Here is a 23031-nt window from a genome sequence, read left to right on the forward strand (position 1 = left end):
CGGTGGCTGCTGCCCTGCAGGACGTGCTGCTGAGCTCATCCTAGTATGCTGCAAGGTCAGCAGCAGCCTTGGAGGGTTTGTCCAGTTGTCTTGTGTGTCAGATCCACCTACTCCACCCTCCTCTATATAGTTGTTGGTATGGTTTGAAATGAGACGTGTCATTTTTCACAGTAGGGCAAGAAAGTAACTGTGATCAGAGTTAAATATACCTCATCTTGAGAGCTGGGTAGCTGTGGGCATTTCCAGTGCTTGGGCAGGAGGTGTCTGGGAAATCCCAGGTGCCAGGGAGCAACAGCATAAGTACAAGAGCAAGCAAGCAAGATGGAAGATGATAGAAGCCTGTTCTTTCTTATAGTGGAGTGATCTAGTTTTAAAATCCATATGTCCTCTCTTGTTGCTGCTAAATGTGAAGATACCTGCCAAAAGGCATTTAAATACTGGCCATGGCATTTCCCTATACATAGCTTTAAACTGTGAGCTGCATGGGAACTTTTTATTTATTTTTTTTTATGTATGTATATATACCTGTGTGTGTGTATATATCTATATAAATAAAATTTCTGGTGCCTGCACCAGGTGCTTTGTCTAAACATGGACTTCTGGTTGGGCACAACTGTATAATCTGCATGCGCAGGATGCAGCCTATACTTAGTCACTGAATAAAATGGCATTTGGACGTGCCTGAGGAGGACGTTTTGATAACAAGCCTAATCTTGCCTTTTTTGGAGTCAACCAGAAGTTTCCATTGGCTTCAGTGAGTGCAGGATTCTCAAGTACTTGCAAGTCTTCAGTGAGGTCAGGTGCTTTGCCCCTTGTGCTAGTGCACCCAGCGAAGAAAAGGACTAATCCTACAAAGAGCTGTGCCCATCAATGTGGGGGAACTAAATATAATCGAATACTTGATTTCAAACCTTATATTCTGTCTTCTCTGAAGTGCAGTCTTGTGTTGCAGTTAATCCACTCCAAGTCTGGGCTGCCCTCCTGCCCGATGATGGTTCAGGGTGATGGTTCCTACCTCGTGTTGGATCAGGCGAAGACAAGGTGAGGTGGTCTTGTTGCTGTGACCGGAGTCAGACCCTGCTGATAATCCGACCTGCTGTTACCGCTACGCTGTCATGACTGCTGCTTCTGAAGAGGTGGGAATGCAGAGAGGAGAAGAGGAGGAGTGGGATCTAGGAATGAAAATGAGACTTTGGGCATCAGCCTTCAGTCCTGTGGAATTAACCTGAAACTAACAAGACTCTTATGAGTAAAGGTTGTCAAAATGAACTCTCAGTCTGGCCTATTCAGGTGCCAAAACCCATCAAAAACTTACTCAAACCTGTACTGACTGAGCAGAGTGAAAGGAGCAAGTCTGCCAGAATTGTGGCAGTGAAGCTGTTCCTCGTGTTGCAGCAGCTGCCTTTTGTCCCTTACCTTGAAGGGCTAACACAGCAGCAATTGCTAGTTGCATCAGGCTGAGATAAGCCCAGATGTACATGCTGTTTTCTCCAAGGAAGGTTTTGTAATTGGTCAAGCATTGTTCTAAGCAATATGCCAAAAAACGTGTTTTTCATAATCTTTTCATTGAGCTTGTTACTTAAATTTCAGGTAGAGGAAGGAAGTTACAGCAATGCACATTGGTGTACTTTGGGCGGTAAAGGTGGAAAGAATAAATGATTGTTTGATGTTTGTCCTTTTTTACCTTCTCCTCGTGATACCAATTTTCCAGTCACTTCATGTCAGGACAAACACCCAGTGATTTCAACGGAGGCTGTGTTAGTGGTTTTCCTAAATCAAATGAATAAGATGCTGAAACTTTAACCTCTGAGTACTGTACAAATAAAGAGGGCCTCTCAAACAAACATGCTTCCTCTGTCTGGTGCCACTGAAACCAGATAGAGCCGTGTGCCTTATCTCAGAGGTGATACTGTGGCAGAGATACCCAATAGGTTGCTTCCAGCAGGATGCTTTCAGGGGATGAAGAACTGCACAGCTTTCCCACCACTGCTTGATATGCTGCCTCTGGAGCACAATGCAGTGCCTGTATTGAGTTGCAGGTGTCCTCGGAGACCCCAGGGCTCGGTCTGGCTGCTGAGACAGGTATTGGCTAGAAGGTAGAGGAGCACCGGTTGACCTCAGGTGTGGCTGCTCTGAAGGTTCTTTCTCCTGTCATTTGTAAATGGCAGCAAGAGATGTGACTGCTCACTGATGTGAGGATGCTTGGCTGTGTCCTGGAAAAAGCATTCATTTCCAAGCACGTTTTGTTGCTATTTCAGAGTACTTGTTTCAACTGCAGGAGGTGGTTTTGTTTTCTGTTTTGTTTTACCCCATAGTAACTGCTTGGAGATTTCTTTTCACAATTACTGTGTTATGCCCCGGAGTTAGGTCTGTTCTGTTTGTGGTGGATGCCTCTGGACTTAAAAATAAATAAATAAATAAATTTGGAGGATCTTTCAAAAAGGGGAAGATCTCCATAAATAGTTGTATTCAGCCCACCTTCATGCCACTGGCTGTCGGGAATTATCTGAAGGGGTGCTGCTCTGGGCTGATGTGCTCTTCTGCCACTCCGAGAGAGAGGTAAACACGCAGGGAATCAAATACAATTGTGTGCAGGTAAAGATATATGATGGTGTATATAATCTGTTGTGAAGGGCTTTTGAATTCTTTCTTGGGGGGTTATCAATGAAAAAACTCAAAAGTAAGTTGTGGCGATATATTTTAATACATTTCTTATTCTGTTGGTTGTTGTCCTGGAAGGTTTTCTCTGCTTCAGTGCGTTTTGAGCTCAGATGAGCAGTCCATTCAAAGAAAATCATCGGCTTTTCCTTTCACTGCCATTCTCTCAAATAGAGCCAAATGGACCTGATTTTACCAAGACTTGTCCTGTAGTGGGCTGTCCTGGCTGCTGTGCTGGCTGCCCCTGAGCTGTGTGGTCAGTTTTGGCACGCGTTAGTAACGCTGTGCAAAGCGCGGGGATGATGCGTGTGGTAGGAAGAATTGCCAGCCTTATGCAGCGGCTTTCTAGCTGAAATAAAAGAGGAACTAGGCAAGAAAGGAGGCCGGGGAGTTGAACTGCAACACACTCAATGGCAGAACACACCTGGTCTCTTCAAATTGTGGGTGAGGCAGTTGTGGTCTGTAATTATAAGCTGCAAGGTAATGGCCAGGTCCATCTGTGAGCACATGCCGGCTCTAACATTGCAGCTCTGGCCTCACACCTGTTGAGAGCTCATGAGTAAAATCATCTTCTAAAAAGCCAATGTATTTAATCTGAAGTTACCTAAATAACAGTGTCAAGGAGTATTGTTCTCACTGGACAGTACAAAGTATAAATTCTGTCAACTCCTGCTTTTTCTGAAGTTCTAAGAAACAAGAAAATTCTATTTAAATGTCAGCATATTTCTTGTCAGGGTCTAGACTGCGTTTTGCTCCTCATTTAACCCTTTCAAAAGGCAATGGGAGCAAGACTGCCTGTCACCTGGATTGGAAACCTAGCACAGCCTGGAGGCTGCTGGTGGCTAGCGCTGGACAGACCACTAACAACAAAACTACGCCTTATCTTTGGTAGGGACAGTACAGCACAAAATTACCCATCTTTTTGCAACGTAGATTGTTGCACGGCTGTCCCCAGGGCACCTGAGAAGCCGAAGAACAACCAGAGGGGAAGAAGGTGCTGGAGCAGGCTACAAGGAGGCAAACCAGGAGGAGGTGAAGGAAGGAGCAAGGCTACCACGCTGGGAAAGAAGCAGCACCGGGGACCTTAGTGCCGTGGCTGTTTCTTGGGGCCCTCCTGAATACAACACCGAGTCTGCCTGTGTCAAGCACTGGGACAGATCCTGTCCTATCGGGCTGGCTGAGCACAGCGTCCCCCTTCACTGAGCCTCTGCTGTGTGACGAAGCTGGAGAAACAGGAGCTGAAAAGCAGCCAAAGTGATTCAGTGTGCAGCGTGGTGTTGTGCTTATCTACTGCTTTGAACGAGTTATTAGGTGACCGCCTTTGAGCTGGTTAAACGACGTGTTCGTACAAATGCCCGGATCATCATTAGGCTGGGTCTCCCAAGGATACTAAAGAGAATATAGAAAAGCTTTGTGGAAAGCAGTAGTATAAGCCTAAAATCAAAAATGGAAAGCAGGCTGCCATGACCAGCCACAGTTGTGCAATATTCTCCTGGACTGAAGTACCTAATGGCTAGGCAGAACTACCTTTGGGAAGGGCGGTGGATCTCTGTCAATTTTCTATCAATTCAGGAGGATAATTTTTTTTGTTTGTTTTTTTGTTTGTTTGTTTTTTGTTTTTAATCCAAAATTTGCTCTTTTTTTTTTTTTTTTTTTTTTTTTTTTCCCGCCCCATGAGATTTCTACAGATTTTCTTCTTCAGGATAGTATATGGTTCCAGGGGCCATCCCTTTTCCTCAGTCATTTTAGGATCAGGATTTCTGTGTGTTTGCTGTCATAAATGTGTGTACATTGTGCTATGTGCTGCTGCTTTTTTGGAGAGGACCGAGGTGGGTGGATGGAGAAGGAGGAAATTCAACAGTGAATCGATTTGATCTTTTTGGAAACTATTACCAACTTGCGCAAAGCAAATTTGCGGCGTGCCTTTTCTTTTTCTTTTAAGAAAAGAAGGAAGGGAAAAAATCCTCAAATAATCTGAAAGAATCCAACATCTCAATAAGACGCGGTCCCTCCCCTCTGCTCGGTGTTCTGAAAGGGACCATTGTTTCCAGGTTTCAAGGTGGGCTCATTGACTTGCACGTTGCCATGGAACCAGCGTGTTTTCCTTCCTGAATGATACTTGCTTGTAATCTCAGAAGCTTTTTCAGCAAATTAGCACAGGTGATCTGTGAGTGGCTTTGGATGGTCTGAAGGCTGGTGCAGGACCTACTTGATTAACCAGATGAAGAAATATAAGGAGTGAAAATAAAATCCTGGGATAAGCCTTGGTTGAAAGAGGTAGGGCAGATAAACAGAAATGCTGCTAACTTGCACTTTGTAATCTGTGTGACACAGGAAAGTTGATGTTGGATTAACATGCTGATGCATTTAACAAGTAAAGCAAGCAGATTTCTTTTAAAACTTTTATTTTAAAATCCACAGCAGTACTATGGAGCTAACGAGGTGGAAAAGGAAGCGGTACTTTTGGTGGTAATTTGTAACCTGCACAATTAATAAGATGATGCTAACTTGTTTAATAAAACCTACACATGCGTTTAAGGAGTTTTACTTGGAACCTACCAACACATTGTCTAATAAAACTGTTTAAGAGTTTAGATGGAATGGCTTTTCTGCTGAAATATGTTGATTCAATGAACTCAAGGAATTTGAGATGATGGATCAATTTTTGTTGACCTGTTGTACGGCAAGTTATAAACATTTTGATAAAAATCAAAACATTTTGCATCTAGTTCTGTCGTTAGAACTTTGATGTTTGGATATGCAAATCGAGGTTGGGTGATTTCCTAAAAGATACGTTCTAGTTTGAACAGGAATTAAACTGGGATGTGGTACAAGACGATTCCAGAAGCCCTGGGTTTGTAGCACTGGAAGATGCAGGTCTGACTCGGGAGCGATGCAGATCTGACCGAGGAAAGGTTCACTGGGAAAATCCATCGCTCTCCTAATGGGAGAGTCCCAACAGCCGTGCAGTGTTCTGCAGCATGAAGTGAGGTCTTCCAGAAATGAACTGTGTGCCCTCTATCTTCCCAAGTGTGTGGCACAGAGAAAGCAAGCAAGCATTTTCCCGGTCCCAGCTGCATCTGCAGTTTTGCAGAAGGATGCCAGCTCTGTAAATGGTTTCTAAAGGAGGCATCCTCTGCACCTCCTGGAAGCCTCAGCAACTTCTTTGTACTGGGTTCTTGAGTCATTTGTCAGGACATCGTCTGTATTTCAGTGGGAAAAAGTTGTCAGTCTAAAAGTGCCGCATTTGCTTGGTGCTGCCAGATATGCAGCCTCTAGAACACCCCCTCCAAAAGGAAATACTTCGATTGCGCTGTCCCCCTGGGCATCGGAGCCAGAGGCAGAGCGCACACGGGCTATTTGTGCTCTGCAGTCTTGGTGGGACCACAGGGGCTGCTTGCTTTGACTCCGCTTTTTATTCCTTTGTGTAGCTGTGCAAGCCTAGGCACAGTTTGGCACTTAGAAAAACGTGGTGATTTTTCAGCAAAACTGGTAGGCGTGTTTTCTGTCGGCTCTGAGATAGTCCCTGAACTGCTGAGCGCGCTCCCCTCTGGTTGAAGCTGCCCAGATGGCTCAGCACTTTGTGGGACGAGACATGGGTGAGCCCCATGTTATTTGGCATTTCTCTCTGTGTGATATCAGCTGGAAATATCAGGCTGTTATTCTAAATACATCTGTTACATCTGTTGTTTCTTGGTACAAACAATGATATTTTTCAGCTGGAGCCAGTAGAGGTTTCCATTAAGGAAAAAATGTCTTTTTCTCAAAACAGAGAAACTTGAAGTAGTCATTGTTCAAACAAAAGCTTGGTCCTTTCCTGCCTGCAGTCACCTGTTTATGATATCACTTTCCAGTTTAAATTCTGTAATCTATTACATCTTTATGTACAAAAGATTCACACTAAAAAGAACAGAGGAGAATGAGGCAAATTGTACGGAAACGCATAGTAAAAATTAGGAACCAACACAGAGAAAAATGTTTGTTCTTCTCATAGTCTTTATATTTGTCCTAGGTGTTGTTTTTTATTTATGATGCTTGTAGCTAAAATAATTGCTTTTTAAGGAGCCTTTACTTAGTTGGCAATGTCCTTGAAAAAAGTTGTTTGGAATAGCATGGGTGTTACTGTCTCAGAAGAGACATCTGTGCTTAGCTAGCATTTTGCGCAACCAGACAAGAAGTTTTTTTGCTTATAGCACTAATCTTTATTCCTTCTTCAGTTTTTTTCATGAATTGCCGGGTTTGTTCTGAGCGATAATATGTCAAGTTGGATATTAAATTACCAAGAATATTCTAGTAGTGTGCTTCCTGCGTTGCATGCACAGTGCCTCTCAGGTGCAGTGCTAGGTGCACCAGTGCTCTGTGTCTAATACAGCTCATCCGTTATTGTGCTATGCCTGATAGCTAAGAAGAAATAAATATGCCCAAATTGTGAACAGTTTTGGACATTTTGAAAGCTTAAGATGTTTTGCTTTTTGATGTTACTCATTCTGTAAGATAACGCTCAGAATTGAAAGTGTCGCAGTGTACTGAACTTCTCTCTTTTTTTGGCAGAAGCTGTTTTGAATATGGTGGCAACTGCTTCCTAAAAGCCTTCCCCTCCAAGGCCTCTGTGTTGGAGCATTTCTGGCTCTCACCACGATAACACAGTGAGTCCTGAGGGACTGCTTAACAAGGGGATTTATAGAATCAGGCTGTAAGATGTTGATTTCAGTGAAATGTTGTGTTTTTTTATCACCACCATCTTCATTTTTGCTGCTTAGATGACATCTGTCCATTATCAGCTGTAGTGGGTTTCATGAAAGATGGGGCATACATGTAGTAAAACCTTAAACAGATTAAATGTGTTCTTATAGGTAACTTTGTTTTACAAACTAACTACTCTAAGTGTAGTTATTTGCTTGGACTTCCAGGATCAAATCAGTATTTAGCCTTGCCTGGTTCCTTAGATTAATTGGTTAAGACTTCATTTTAGTTGCTTTTACTTCCTAAGCTGCTTTGTTTTTTGTCTACCCACACGAGTTGCTGGATTAGTCCAGGCTGTATGTCTTTAGTTAGGCAATACTGTATCTAGTAGGTATATGGGGATTAGAGGGTTAAGCGTTTTAACAAGTCACCATTTCAAACAGTTGCTTGCAAGGGCACACACCTATTGATAAGGATCTATGCCTTTGGCAAAAAAAAGTTCTGGAGATTATATTAAGTAGATATTTCAGTTCTAAATTGCATCAGACTCCCCGGTCTAATTTTGTAGTTTTAGTCCTTCTGATGACAGATTTTCCTTTGCATGGTTTAGTAAAGACTGAAAAAATTGTATGTTCTGTGGCAAACTAGACAAATGAAAGCTGGTGTTGTATATGCTTACTGCATGCCCTCTTTTTGGTCTATAAGGTAATGCAAAGCCTTATTTCTCCACCCCTCCCCTCCCATTTGAACTAATACAGGAAATGAAAATTCCAAAATAAAAAAGTGACAAGTCCAGAAAAAAAAATTAAAAGATAAAACAAATCCTTTGTACTCAAATTGTGGAGCTTTGATAATGATGCCTCAAAGAACTATCCTTTTTTATTTTTTAGCTGTTGCTAAAAATAATTTCCAACTAACTATGACAATTTTTTTGTTTTGTAATATATCATTCTAAAGTTAATAGTCTGCTTAGTAGCCTAGATACACGCTAAAAATAGGATATTTGTAAATAAAATCGTGCATTTATTCTGCCAGTTCTATGTTTTGTCCTTTTTTGGTTTTCTTAGTAGAAATGTTTGTGGCACACATTGTCTCAGATTTAATCAGTGCCTATTCCTCAGCAAACACATTCTCATCTTGTCAAAATAGTGCATCGAGCCTTACCTCCTCTGTTCTGTTTAATCTAGATAAATGTTAGGAAGGCATTCTGTCTCTTCCCGTTCCAGACAGGTAAGATTATCCTGAAAGGAGATCGTACATTTTGTCTTGGCAGAAGCTTGCAACATCCCCAGATGATGAATAGACATCCGCTTTGCTTAGAGGTGTTACTTGAAATTAAATAGTCCCAACAGTAAATTAAATACATGGGTACACAATGCAACCACTTACATTTCTTTTGATGTTTTATAGTTGTTTACTTCACTTTATATTTTCTCCCTTCGCCTTTACCCGTGTCAGGAGGCAGCAGCACTAGCACGATAGTCATGGCCTTTTCCAAGGTGTGGGGTACATCCGTTTTTGGTTTCTCACGTTGCTGTCTAGTTCGTATCTGGCTTAGCTGTGTAGTAGTGTACTCGCTGGGTAGACAGGAGAGGAGGAATCCTTAAACAAATCTGTCCTGAAGGGCTGGACTGGCTGAATGACTGTGAAAGGGTTGTTTTACCGTGAAAGGGCAGTTGTCTTGCCTTCTCTTGCAAGGCCAAAGCCTCAGTGAAATGAAAAGGGCAGCTCAGAAAATCACTGCACTACCAGCTGTGACACCAAAAGCAACATCCCGTTGTGCACATGATGCGCTATGTGTAAGTATGATGAAAGAGGAGTTGTTCTGTAGTAAGAAACTTGGTGATTTCATGTCTTGGATTCCTTAGACACACCACAGTCCTCAAAGTCTTGAGTGCCAGTCCCAAGTTCAGGACCGTGGTACTGTGTTTATTCTGTACTCGGATTCAACCAGGTTCCAAGATAGGGTCCAGGAACGTGGTCTGGGCAGCCATGCTATTGCTCTCTCCTGAGCAGAAAAAAAGTACAGAGAAACACGCTTTCATTTACAAGTTCCTCTGCAAATTTGGCTTGCCCCCTCTCTTGAATTTCAGAGGCACAGGAGTGGGCCCCACGGACCTGATGGATGACTTCAAAGCTAGAACAGGGACCTCAGAAGAAGGCAGGAGCTGGCTGGCTGCAGGCAACTCGCTAGTGCCGTGCTGGGGCGTAGGAAGTGGGTCATTGCTCTGCTTCTTCCCAGTGGGTGGAACTGGAAAAGGATTTTGCTTCTGTCATTTAAAAGTCTTGAATTCCAAGTCTTATGTCCTCCAATCTCTTGTTTTTCACTGCCTGATTTGGAGCTGTTCTGTTTTTTCCCTGCACTCCTTCATCCTTGCCGTTTGTATCTGTATTTTGGGATGCTGTTTGCTTTTTTTTTTGTTGTTGTTCCAAGTAATGGACAGTTTTCTTTGCCCAGATGGCTTTGAAAAACCTACCCAGAATGGTCTATCTCTGGGAAATGCCACTCAGGTAGCACTTGAAAGGCCACACAGAATCTCTTGAAGCAGGTGGAAGCTGGCAAGGTCTGTCTCTAGAAAACCTACCTAGGCTCTGACAGCTTTTCTTTTTTCTCAGCTGCTCATCAGCCTAGGCCTCCGGGCTCCTGATTTCACAAGCTGCTGAAACCAGAGCTCCAGGGGCTTGCTGCAGAGTTAAAGGTGTGCCCTAGATTCTTTTTCCGGTGTTAGAAACACCAATTTTATTCTATCCTAAAAAGACTTGCATTTTCTAGGAATTTTTATTTTTTTAACCTTTCTTCCACGTGGAATGAAAAAAATGACTAAAATGCAGTATTTCCAGTAGGTAGTAAGTTTTGCCCTCCCTGTCTCCTCCCAGCTGTAACAGAGATGACTTGTTTGAGAAACGCTTTGCAGGACAACCGCTGTGTTTGTAGAGGACTTTGAGATAAATGTGCTTACAGATAAGCCATGCTTAAAACCACATGGTTATTGTCATCGGTATGATGGGAAGACTCATTGAAGTCACTTTACTGGCAGCAGCTGTGGCAAGAAAAGGGAACTCCTGTAATAAAGCCACGTTTAATTATGTAAGCATGCTTGCGTGATGGTATAGGCAATCTCAGATGCAAACTATTGTTTAAATATAATTTGCTTTTTCTGATTTTGCACCCCTTGTGTACTCTTTGTATTTCTGATACCTTCACGGTTCTGGAAAGTTCTTAATTACCAACTGTTTTATCCTCTCGCAGGGTCTAAATGGGAAACCTGGACTTCAAAGGGCATTTTGACTGCATTTGCTGCTTGGTTGGGCCTTTTATTTAACTTTTCTTTTGTAGAGTTGTAGGGCTACAGAAGAACAACATCTGATTTTTGTTTTCTAGTTTGCTTGCTCAGTCAGTTTCATGTGCACGCCGGAGAGCATACAATTTAAAAGTTGTGCTATGTTTATCATTCATTATTTTTTCATTTTAACGTGAAGCAACTGATTTCACACTGACGTTTATTTTAGTGCAAAAACTTTTGTAGGTGACACAGGTGGCTGGGTGGTATCTCAGCTTTCTGGAAAATGACTGATCAAGATTGCAAGGTAGTTAACCAAAAGTCAACAGTTGTGCATTCCTAGGAGAACCACACACATTGACTTGACAAGTCCACTCCTTGAAAACCCTCAAAATAGTATAGAGGAACAGCTCCAAAAATGTTTACTTAAATTGTGGTTGCTACTATGGTGCCTGAAGATTAATCACCAGCAAAGACCCATTGTGCGCTGCCTGAAGCAAAGAGAAGCAGTCATCCTTTGCCCCCAAAGGAGAGTAATTTCTCAGTGATACTATTTGAGGTATTTTGTGGGTGGAACACCAAGTGCTTCCCTACTTTATTCTGTAATTTTATTAACCAAGAGCACACAAAGTGTTTGGTACTTTCTGATGTTGATGTAGTAAGTCTTTACAAGAAGACTTAGGAACTTCAATACAGTGGGATGCCCCGCAGTGGTATTTGCTATGAATTTAGACTATTCTTGCTTCAATCAATGACAAAACCTCCAGGGATATTAGTGAGGAGGTATCCAAACATCGGCCAGAACATGTTTGCAGGATCACAGAGTACAAAGTGAGTTGAGATTAAATGATTAAAGGGGGAAAGAAAGCAAACAGATGAAGCTATACAGATAAAGGTTAAAGAGTTAATAATATTAGTACTATAACAGTCTCCCCACTGTTCCCAAAGATGAGTGCATATGTTTTTATTTATCTAAACTACACTTACATAGACTTCCAGCTGTTTGGTCATTTTGATCCATTTGTAACTTGGGATGTAGATCTCCCATTTCAAAAATAGGATGAAAGGTTAAGTGAGAGGAAATGAATGCGCTGAGTTGTTTGTGTGTCCCATCCCCAAAAGGAGTGACCTTAATTTAGAAACCATAAGTGAACTGGGAAAGGTAGGTAAACCTTTTGCCTTTGGGCCATAAAACTTCGCTAACTAAACCGTTGCTGCCCATGGGAGTGGCTCGTAGTTGGTTCCACCCTGTCTGCAGCTGATGTGTGTCATCCTATTTCAGAAACTTAATCTGGGGTGGGTATATTAGTAACCTGAACAGACAAATGCCGCGTCCGTAACCATTAATTTGTGTTACAGGCAGAGCTAACTGGTTTTATACCAAATGGACATGCCCCACCAATCTCATATAGCTACTATTATTCATGATAAAAATGGAAAATGCCCAACCAACTAGTAACTTCCATTATTTTTGACAGACTCTTAACACTGACTTCTTGCTGCAGAAAACTTTTTTGAAGTAAATTCAGTTCTTAAATGCTCACTTTCATTTTCAAAACTGTAGTTCTCTCATTAAGACGGGATACCAGAGTTTCTTAATGGGTGTCTGTTGATAATGTGACAGGGAATTTGAGTGTAAAGCGTTGTGTGAGACCAGTGTAGATTGGGAGTATCTACTGTAGTTTAGTAGCGAGATTTCCTTATTTTGGGGAAGGGAATGCTTTTATGTAAATGAGAATTATGTATCGAACTAGCGTGGTGGTTGAAGTAGTCCTCAGTATTTTTTTTTAATCACGCACATGGATACAGGAGGCTTTTTGTGTACCTATTCTGGAAATAATAGTGGCTGTGGCTATTTCAGGATTATTTTGTCACTTCATTGTGGAGAAAATTAGCTGTCTAGGTATTTTCAGTATCTTTAGAAATGTGCATACTTAAGTATACTGTGCTGAGGGCAACCTTTTCCTAATCCTGACAAGGAAGGAATCTGAAATATTCTAAACAACTTATTGTGTCCTTTGGGCTAATCACACAAAATGTATGCCACATTCCAGCTGAAACCTACGTGGCATATTTATTTAAAATAAGTGTCAGATAAGAGTGAGTTTTGCACGCTTCCCTCCCTGTGTTTTTGGAATAACACTGCTTCTGCTATGCTGTTAAAGATGCTGTTTTCATCTGTCTAAACTTTAAGAACTTGCTTATTCCTCAAGAGAGAACAGAACGAATTGTGTTTTTCCCAGGCCTGTAGTGAACAAAAAAAGCACATGCCTAGGTTGGTTTCTGTTTAGTAAGGCATGCCGCTGTGGTGATGGGTCTCATGGAGGTCGTCAGAATTAAGCATGGAGCTCAATGCATTGAGGAACTGGGTCTTTTAATGTTTCTTCACTAAAAATTTTAAGTGTATAGCAATGTGGAAGGCAGCGTGTTCACTGGGGAAATAAATTAAGATAGTAGCTAAGAAGGAGATTCAGAGAACTGCTGATATGTGCATTGTATGTGCACAAAGTTGAAACAAAGCAGATCTAGGTAATGTTTGGCTATTTCACTCACTACTAGTTGATTTACTTTGTTTGCAAGAGAAAAATGAGAATCTGCCTGAAGATACTGGCAAGGAAGTTACTGAAACCAACAGTGTCCTTTTGCACAAGGTGTCTTTAGGAACTGATGATTACACAATTTTTATTTATTTATTTATTTATTTATTTATTTACAATATCTTGAAGGTCATGAACAGAATAGCAAAGGAAATGGAGCCTTTGGAAATGGAGGTTTTGGTGGTTTTTTTTTTTTGCAAGTACAGCGATGGTTAAATGGCTTTGGCTCCCATTTTCCAATTTCCTTTTGTTTCAGACAGCGTTCTGAGCCTGCACACCAACTTGTCTGAGTGCAGAAGAGGCTCAAAGGTCACCTCTGCTAAGAGGCTGGACTCGTGTTCACAGCTTTATATTTCCTTGTGCTCTTCCCACTCTTTGCTGGGTCCCCAGGAGATGGATCAAGCATCTTTGTACCAGCCGGCTCCCACACATAAGGCTGTGTTGACCCTTAGTGTAACTGCATTGCGGTAAGCAGTTACAGCAGAAGTGTAACCAGAGAATTTTTATCTGACTCAAATCCAAGAGACAGCGAGAGAGAGATTTTCCTCTCTCTCCTCTTAATCCATCAACATTTTGCTAAGAGCATCACCGAAACTGCAGCCAGTTTCTACCAATGTTGTCCTTGGATTTTACTTTTAAAATGGGATCATTATTTAGTTGTCAGCTCTGGAACTTGATTTAAAAATAAAATGAAACAAACAAAAAAGAAACATTTTTGTAGCTGATAGCTTTGGGGAATTATGCATTTTGAAATAAAATGCAAATAATAAATTACTGCAATATTTTCACAGTTGGTGGGCTGTGTTGACTATAAAAGTGGAAGATAAATCACAGTGGAAATGTTCCAGCTTACCTTCTGGTACATGCTTTGCTGCTAAGCATTATGTGCCCTTCCGTGACATTTTGGTGCAAATTTTCCTTCTGTAGTATTTTAATTGTTAGATATTTACAAGACGAAGGAGCTGAGTCAGATGCAGGATGTGCTCGTCCACTGACCAGCTGTATCTGGAATGAAGGCAAAGGTAAGGCAATGTGTAATCCTGCGTAAGGAGTTCACCTCAGTTATGTAAACCTATGGACAAACATTTTAGATGAAATGGATGGAGTTACTCATTATTTTCCTTATTTCAGTTGTGGTCAAATGAAAAGTTTTTTGTGTTCAAAACCTCACTGAATATCATTTGGGGAAAAAAAAAAAAAGTCTTCAGTGACTTCTCATGCAACAGAACTATGTAGGTGTTGAGCACAGAAAAGCAGGCTTGAAAATCTCACTAGTTGGTGCATAGGTCAAGCAATGTCCTTACAAAATATACTGGGTGCAAGACTTCACCCCCCCCCCCCCCCCCCCCCCCCTTCAAAGAAAGGGGATTGACAGGGGAAAGGTTAGTTTTGTAGGGACTTTGCAGAAAACTCTATGGGTTTATAATTGTCTGGGATTTCTTTTTCAAAGCGAAACGTTATGTTGCTTGCAACTCTGGAAGCTTCAGCTACTTAGCGATAAAACTAAGTGGTTCAGGGGGGAGGGGAGGGGCAAATCACATTTTCTCTACTACACTGCTTTCTGTAAGTTATAATGCAATCACAAACAGAAGGGTTGGTTGAATCATCTGGTACATTCAGTCCATGGATGGAGGGATACAGCACCTCGTGAAGGTTTGTTTCCAAGCCACATGCAGATCTCTAAAGTTGTGTGCAATCCTTTCCGTATCACAGGAATATTTAAGGATAAAGTGAGTTGTCTAAAAGCAGGTGGTTTGGTGGAAAAGTGCACGTTCCTCTGCTGGGAGGTTGTGTGTGTGTTTTTTCTAAGAACTGCTTTTAGCCAGCTTGCTGGAGTTGCTTATAAAGACTTGCTTAGTTCCTGGTTGTGTCTATCATACATGTACAATACACAGCATGTATTAATCATAAGGCCCACCTCCTTCAGCTACATCGATATTTCTTTTAATATCCAACTGTATGCTAGCAAGGGTTTTAGTATCCTAAACGTTGACCTGATTAGCAACTTCAGTACAATAAATATCTTCACTGATGGCAATGTGCGTTGGATTTAGCTGGGGGTTGTGGCAGAGGGTTATGTGAGGCTAATGAAGCTGTTGGGCAGGTACAAACTTGGTAAATAGCTGTGCTAAGTACTATCAATAACAGTTATCTCTGATTTTGGAATCTTTAGGCTCCATAGCTTACAGCTCTGTGTAGTTCCAGAACCAGGGCAATGCGGTTTTTTCTTCATTTGGCTTGTGCCCAGCTTTGATGGAAAGCAATATAAAGAAAACAAATTCTTTGCCAGTAGAATTTCTTAGGTTTTGTGCTGCAGCAATATGTGAATGTACTTCTAAAATTCACTTGCATGCAAATTCCTCATTGACTCCATGCGAATGGTTGAATTTGGGGATGCATAAACGATACCAATGGATAGCTTCTATTTAAATGAAAACAACAAGCTGGCTTTGCCTTGCTTTTTCAAGGATCTCTGGCAGATCAGGAAATGTTCTCAGTGTGGCTGAAGTCATTAAAGAAATTAGGGCAGTGTACAATGTGTTATGGTACTTGTCGTCATATTGAGGATTTGGAAATCAGCGCTTTCATCATGAGTGATGCTCACTGCTCTTGAATACCAAGTGGCTGAGACAGCGTTCTGAGCACTCAGGTGGCTGCTGGAATATCTGGGGGATGCTCAGAGCCTGACAGCTGCCAGCGCCACTAAATAACTTCAGTGAATAAAAAAATCTGCCAATTCTATCCTCAGACTGCAGCCAACTGATGAAAAATTCACATTTCTTCAAAAGAAAAAAGTGGGTCAGTCGCCCCTCACGTTGTTCAAAAGACATCAGGTCATTTTTGTTGTCTGTATAAAACTGAAGAATTGACCTTGAACGCTTATTTTATTACATTTTCAATTTCATTTTCGGTGTGGCAGCAGTCCTTTCTCACTGGCAGGGCTAGGAGCGGGGAGCGGGTATGGGATGGAATTCGATTGAGTCTGAATTTATTGCTGGTTTCTCTAGGCCAGGATTTCCTCCAAGTTTTGTAACCTTGTGTGCCACTTGAATTGGAGGAGGGTTGGTTTCTATTAGAAGCTATCAGTTAGCCTCAGCTGCCAGTTTAGATGTTTGCGAGCTCTATGAAATGAATGAAAAAGTTTGAGGAAATTGGTTTACCGAAGAAATCGGTGAACCCTGAAATTAATTAGTATCTTAGCTACAAACTCACATTTAATAGCTGTGTTTGAAAGGCCTTTTGTGCAGTAAGAGATAAGCTTGTGGCTTTGTGTTGTGTCCTTCCTCATGTAGGCTGTAAATAAACTGTCTGGTTTTAACTACGTGCTCACGGACTGGTAGGGTAGTCAGAAAAAAGTACGTACTGCTTTGTGTAATCCAACAGAGTAAAACAACAAAGCTGGAAATCTGAGGACAGAGCAGTACAGAACCAGGTCTGAAGCAGTTTACATCGAAAAAACCCAAGTGACGTTCCTACTGCTGTCATATTTGAGGGCCGTTCGCTTACATGGGACTGCAAGAGGAGTGGTACCTGGGTGAGAGAAGTGCTTGCTGTCTGGCTTTACATGTGGTTTGTGTGTTAGTATTGAAACTGTACAGATTCTTACTTTTTAATGTGGTTTTTCATATATTTTTAATCTTGTTAGTAGATGAGAAATGTTTTACGTGGTTTTACAACCTTCCTTGGTAGGGATTTCCAGCTCATCTGTCTCTTGCCTTTGTGGCTGGAAGGCTGCTGCTCCCTGCTTACCTATTTTTCTCCTACATACGGTCCTGGAAGCATATCCATACGTGCTCTTGTGCCTCTCCTGTCCCTTCCTCTAACCGCTGGGAATAACCTAACCCCTGTTCAGCCCCTGACAGTCACTGTGGTGCCATTTTACATACTCCTACCACAAGGAGCTTTCTGCTAATGTACCTTTTTAGTTCCTGGCAGGCAGAGGTGTAAAATGCTCCAAAGCAGCAGGGTGGTATCCAGAACATTGGCTAGGTAAGGTGCACTCACCTTTCCGATGAACGTGTAGATGGCACTGGCATCACTTCCACGTCTTCGTTTTGCTGGTCCAAACGAACCATGCTCTGTAGCAGGAAGGAGCAGATCTTAGACCACACATTTATCATCTGAGGGGTTTTCAAGCTTTGTGCCTCTACTGAGTTCATCCTTCTTGAAAGTAAGTGAGACAACTGTGCGCTGTATCCCAGCTGAAATTCTACTCGTATGCCTACAGCATCATTAATACCTCTGTAGTCACTTTTTCTGTGTGTGTACAGCTCCAGGGCAGTGCTGTGATGTGTGGCCTGAAAAAGATGAGTTCCAGGGATGCGTCAGATGAGGTTTTTTGCTCAGAGCCTTGCATCCTTCTGTCCTTTGGTAGTTACTCGGGATATTTGTCTGCTGCTTCCCATTGATTACATATCCCCCACAATCTGTCCAAAACTCCTGTCAGTAGTTCCTAGGCTTGACCTGGCTCTTTCTACTATGAAAAATAAATCACAAAACAATGTGAGCAGACAAACAAATCAAAGTTTGGGGCATCTCGCTAAAAAAAAAGTTGAAATGAGTTCAAATACTTGATATTCTTAGTGAGAAAAATGTCTGTATTTATCTGATGCTTTGCTGACATGATTAATAGTATTTTCACCTGTTCAGTGCTTCAGTACCAAACAAATCCCAGCAACTGTTCTCCTACCATCTGACTGGCAAGCCTGTTGGTTTATTTCTGCTCTATGACACCTTGTGTGTTAGGAAGAATTACTGAATCTGCTGCATGACGTTACGCTGTCTTTGCAGGGTCACACTGCCATTTCTGACTGCAGATGTTGCTGCAGTTCCTGGTTTATCGTTGTCTTTTGCCAAGGGTTTTTAGTTTTGAAAAATTTGTTTCAAATTGCTAAGGCAACTTCTCTTTAACACACACATAGCAAAGTGGAACCTGACTGATTTCCAAGAGAGGAGTTAACCATGTGGATAAGTGTTTTCAGAGCTGGGCTCTGAGCTCTGTAATACAACTAGAAGAATAATAGAAAAAAAAAAATGTTATAAAGGGTTGAATTCTTTAAAGCCATGGAAGCTAAAAAGGGTAAGGTTAACACTGCAATGTTACTTAGCGCATGAAGTAAACAGAGAGATTATGTTTCGCTAGTTTTTTTACTCTGACATTTTACCAGGGTGTCTGAATGTCTGGTCCTGTAAATATAATTTCCTTATTAGTCATCAACAGATAATAGGGTCCTGAGCTTCGTGAAAAAATGTTTATTTGCAGGTCCCAGAAGTTTTCGTTGTGCTTCATTTCCAGCTTGTGATTGTGAAGTTTGTCAGGATTTTGATCTTGACCAGAGTGTTCTTTAACTGGCACTTGGAAGTCACTGGGAATAAGTAAGAAAGAAGAGGGAAAGAAGTTTTAAGGCCAAATAGTGCCCAGCTCCCTCATCTGAGCTGTGCCTCATGGAAGCCTCACTGAGGTCCTGTGTTAGTGGTTCCCTCCCACCTGTGCTGCAGGCACAGCTTGCTTGGGAGCTGCAAACAAGGCCTTCGGTACCATTTGCAGTTATTCTGTGGTCCTGTGGGTTGCTAGAGAAGAGCTGGAATGAACGGGAGCCTGGGGCACCTCCGAGGGCATCCCAGCTGTTAGGTTTCTTTACTGTCTTTGGCTCGGCTCCAGGACATGCTGAAGCCCATGGAAAGATCCAGACAGCGCTCCCTCTGAATGAGCCACCTGCGCAGAAATGCCTGGCCGAGGGACACCAGAGGCGGGAGAGGAAGGTTGTTTGCATACTGACTCCTGTTTCTGATGGCCTTTTTAAAATATCTTTTCACTCCTATCAATGTTGTAGTGTTTTTTCCTACATTGAAGCACTAGTGATACGCACGTAAGACTGAAAGAGCTCAAGGAAAATCAGTATGGGTGTTACTCCATTTGTATTGCAGCTATTTACATCTCAGAAATTGCTTTTTGTTATCATCATTACTGCTTTATGTTTGTTTGTTTTTTAGGTTTTCTGTTAAAAAATCCTTGATCTACTTCTAGCCAATGAAATTAACAGTTCAATTAATTTCTGTTATAACTGGTGGCGCTTCCCACTGTTAGCAAACATCCTCATTTCTTTACTTCTGAAATACAGCTCCGAATATATGCCCTCAATACGAGTTCCCCCTGAACAAGTATGAAGGGCGCGTGCTTACACATTCAGATTGCTATCTGTAAATGTTTGCATAACCTATGCATTTGTACATTTCAATGGAAAAATGTATTAAAGCTTTTCAGAAGACACGACTGTACTCCAGAATGTTATAAGCAGCGTTTAGCCTTGTATACATAACTATTATTGCACATGGCTGTTTGCTATTTAAGTAGTCCTGGAGTGTCTGATGTCAGCTCCTTCCCTTAAATAAAATCCTTGGGACATGTAACACCTGGCTTAGAGCCAACTGGCTCTGGTTTGCTTCCTTCCCAAATGCTTTCATTCATAAATGAGCAAAATGACTCCTCGTGTGATGAAAAGGAACCTAGAAACTCATTGAGAACACAACTTTATAAAAAGTATGGCCATATTTTCAATTTTCATTATTAAACCTCAGTGAGACTTTGATCCAGCCCCCAGTGGAATCAGTGGCATGATTTCATCTGACTTCAGCGGGCATTTGTCTTGGACTGTGTGCGCTAACCACAGCAATGGGGAGTGGTGCGAGCAGCGGGCACGGAAGGAGTTGGTGAATTTTATCCAGTCCTCTGCCAGTGGGAAGGACCTGACTGCCACCAGAGATGGGAGACTTCTGGCTTCTGCCAACGTGAGCTTCGGCGCTCGAAGAGGGCAACTGTCATGTGGCAGTGACTGTGGAGGAATCCAGAGCTGCAGTGAAGTAGTGGTTCTCTTCCATACCGTGCTCCTGGGAGGAAAGCACAATCAACAGAACCCTAGAGCCTGAAGGCTTGTGGAAATGGCTGTTGGAACAAAGAACGATCCGGGGAGAAAAAATAATTGGAAGCCAAAATCTTTGAAGAAATTAAGGCTGAGTTGAATAAGCATCTGGAAAGACACAATCTAATTCCCCAGAGGCATGAAGCTATCTGCAAACTGAGTGAATGTAAGGTTAAGTGTCAGGAGAAGAGGTATACATCGGTGTGCAATGAGTCTGGATTTCCATGGCAAAGTAGGCACATAATCATGCCCAAAGTTGTCCTGGTGCACTTCCCTCTCGGGTCTTAGAATCAGAGCCTAAACTCTTGGTAATGCTTCTTGTTGTAAGTGACCTCTCAGAGGTGTCTGTTACAACAAGGACCAGTTTTTATGGACATTGCAGACTCAAATTCATTCTGTTCATTCCTTGTCTGTGCAGGCAGCTTGGAGATGCACTCGCTGCCTATCCTCTATATGCAGCATTTTTTTTATATATTTTTTTTTGGTAACCATTACTGCATTAAGCTTGCTTATATTTCGTGCCACCAAGGGTCAGAACTGTCTGTGGCGCACTGTGTGATGATGACTCTCTCATTTTATCACTCTGCTCAAATATTGCCTTAGGTGCTACCGTGTATTATTGGTGAATAGTCCAAAAACTCTATACCTAATGGGGCTTCATCTGAACAAGTCTGTGAAAATACTGTTTGCTTGGGTTTTTGTTTTTTGCCCACCTGATGCGTTTTTAGAAGTGCTTGAAGGTAGGTATAGCTGCTTTGCAGCAAGAGCTAAAGCTCCCTTCAGGCTAGGGAAATATGGGAGGTTGGATTTAAGGTTTTGTTTAATCTCTGTTCATTCTACACTGCCTTAAGAAGAGAGGGTTTTAATGTAGCAAAATGATGTGAACATCAGTGTGTAAACTAATAACACTTCTAGCAGGAAAATTATCAGACTAGTCACTTTCATTGAGAAAGCTGATGTAAAGAAGTTCAAAGGTGCACAAGAAACTTGTATGACTCGCCTTTCATTTTTCATGTTTCTCACTCAACAGATGTCAGGAAACCTTAAAGGGTTTAAAAATATTTTCTGTGAATGCTTTCAGGAAAGAAATGTTCAATTCCAGTCGAAACTTGTTTCAGCACTTAGCTTGGTCACCTTGAGAAGTTAAATCCCAATTTCATTCAGGCTTTCCAAACCCAGTGACTGTACCTGAGCATGCTTGATGCTGAAAGACACTTCCCTTAGAGAAGGATGTTGCTGCTTGCATTTGTGTCCCAGGACTGTGACAGGGTTGTACGGGCATTGTGGGGCTTCTGGCAGCCCCGTATTTCGAGCCCGTTGAGCGTGGCAGGGAGTAGGTCAAACTCTAACTGATGTAGTTGGCTTTCATCTGTGGCCTAATGTTAGACACTGATATAGGAACCTCAACTTTATATAAATATTGCAATTATTCTTGAAATAACTAGTGCCAAAATGAAATCCAGATCTGTGGTGATTCAAAAGTGCGGTAGGCATGGCGTCCGTCCGGTGGAAGTTCATCGCTGGAGAGATGACCCTTGTTATTATCCTTTCTTGTTCTTTGGTTAGTCTTTCCACAACCTTCATGTAAATCCACATCCACAGCAAAATATGCATTTAGTATCAAGGGCACCAAGCGTGTCTCTGTGTTAACAACGGAGGAAATAAGACCATACCTAGCTCTTCTTCTAGACCCATTGTTACAAACACCATCTTCTCATACCTGCTGGTTTCTCTATACCTGTGGTTCAGGCTGCAGCTGCTTACTGACAGAAACATGTAAGGGTCACAGTGTTATTTCTGTCTTTGGTATTTCTCATGATGTAGAGATATTTAGGAACGCAGGATGGCTGAGGTGCAAGCTCTAATTAATGAGCATGATCAAAATGTAATTAGCATGCTGAATATTGCCAACATCGTGTAGTTTTCTAGATTTTGGTAGCCCTAGAAAACACACATCACCCTGCAGAATAGCACCAGCTCCTGTCAATTTACTTGTCCTCTAAGTATTACCAAATAATTTTTGGTGTATTTGGTGATCCTGAAAATGATCCAGTCACAGAGATTTGCTAATTCTGAAAATGACCCAATTACAGAGAAGTTACAATGTAATTACATTTTACCATTTATTTCCCAATAAATTCACATGACAAATGTAACATGGGTAGAAAGGATTGAAACTTGAGCAAATTAATTAAAGATCTCCAACAGACAAATAGTTATAACATCGAATTTTCTTTTTTCTTTTAACAGGGTGGAAAGAAGTCTTACACTGGGCCATGTGGGGGCCGTGACTGCAGTGCTGGATGCAAATGTTTTCCAGAGAAGGGCGCAAGGGTAAGTTTGTTTTCATTAATACAGCTATTCCTTGTGTCCCTTACCAATTTGAGGGGGGAGGGAGAAGAGGAGCGTGAACAAGAACCAAGTTAATATGTGTAATTCTCAATCTAATGACCTCATAAAACAAGAGAAGTGAAGAAGACCAGCTGCATTACTAATGTTCCTGGCCAAGATTTCAAAATCTCTCTGAAGGCTTTACAAATTGTTAGCTTTGCAACAGCTCTTTAATGGGATCTCATTTCTTTATGTGATCTGAGCCTTAGTTTAAAAAAGTCAGATTTTTTTAAAGTAGATTGCAACAATTAAAAAGGAAAATCTAAGTACTGTGGGCTTCCAGTACAGATTTTATTTATTTATGTTTTTTATTTTTTTTTTAACTGTAATAGCTTCTGTTAGTTTGAAGTGTTTTTGACTTCAGTAGTTGTTTGTGAAGAAACAGTAACTCTGAATCTAAGTGCTTCCCTTTGAGGGAAGAGCACCTCTCTTTGAGGTCTGCATTTGAAGCGATCAAATGTTGAAGCAAGATTTCTCTAAGACTGCTTAATTTCTTTTGTT

At 41.6% G+C, this 23031-nt stretch overlaps 1 protein-coding gene across 1 annotated transcript in view; it reads left to right on the top strand.

Moving 5' to 3' along the window:
- Positions 1 to 23031, top strand: part of COL4A6 (collagen type IV alpha 6 chain) — a 135070-nt gene that overhangs the window by 22760 nt on the left and 89279 nt on the right. The window contains exon 3 of the mRNA XM_082771064.1: positions 22390 to 22473. Coding sequence (XP_082627190.1) covers positions 22390 to 22473 — 84 coding nt within the window. The remainder of the gene's footprint in view (positions 1 to 22389; positions 22474 to 23031) is intronic.

This window comes from Aythya marila (genome assembly GCF_965140915.1).
Source record: "Aythya marila genome assembly, chromosome: 13".
Lineage (NCBI taxonomy): Eukaryota > Metazoa > Chordata > Aves > Anseriformes > Anatidae > Aythya > Aythya marila.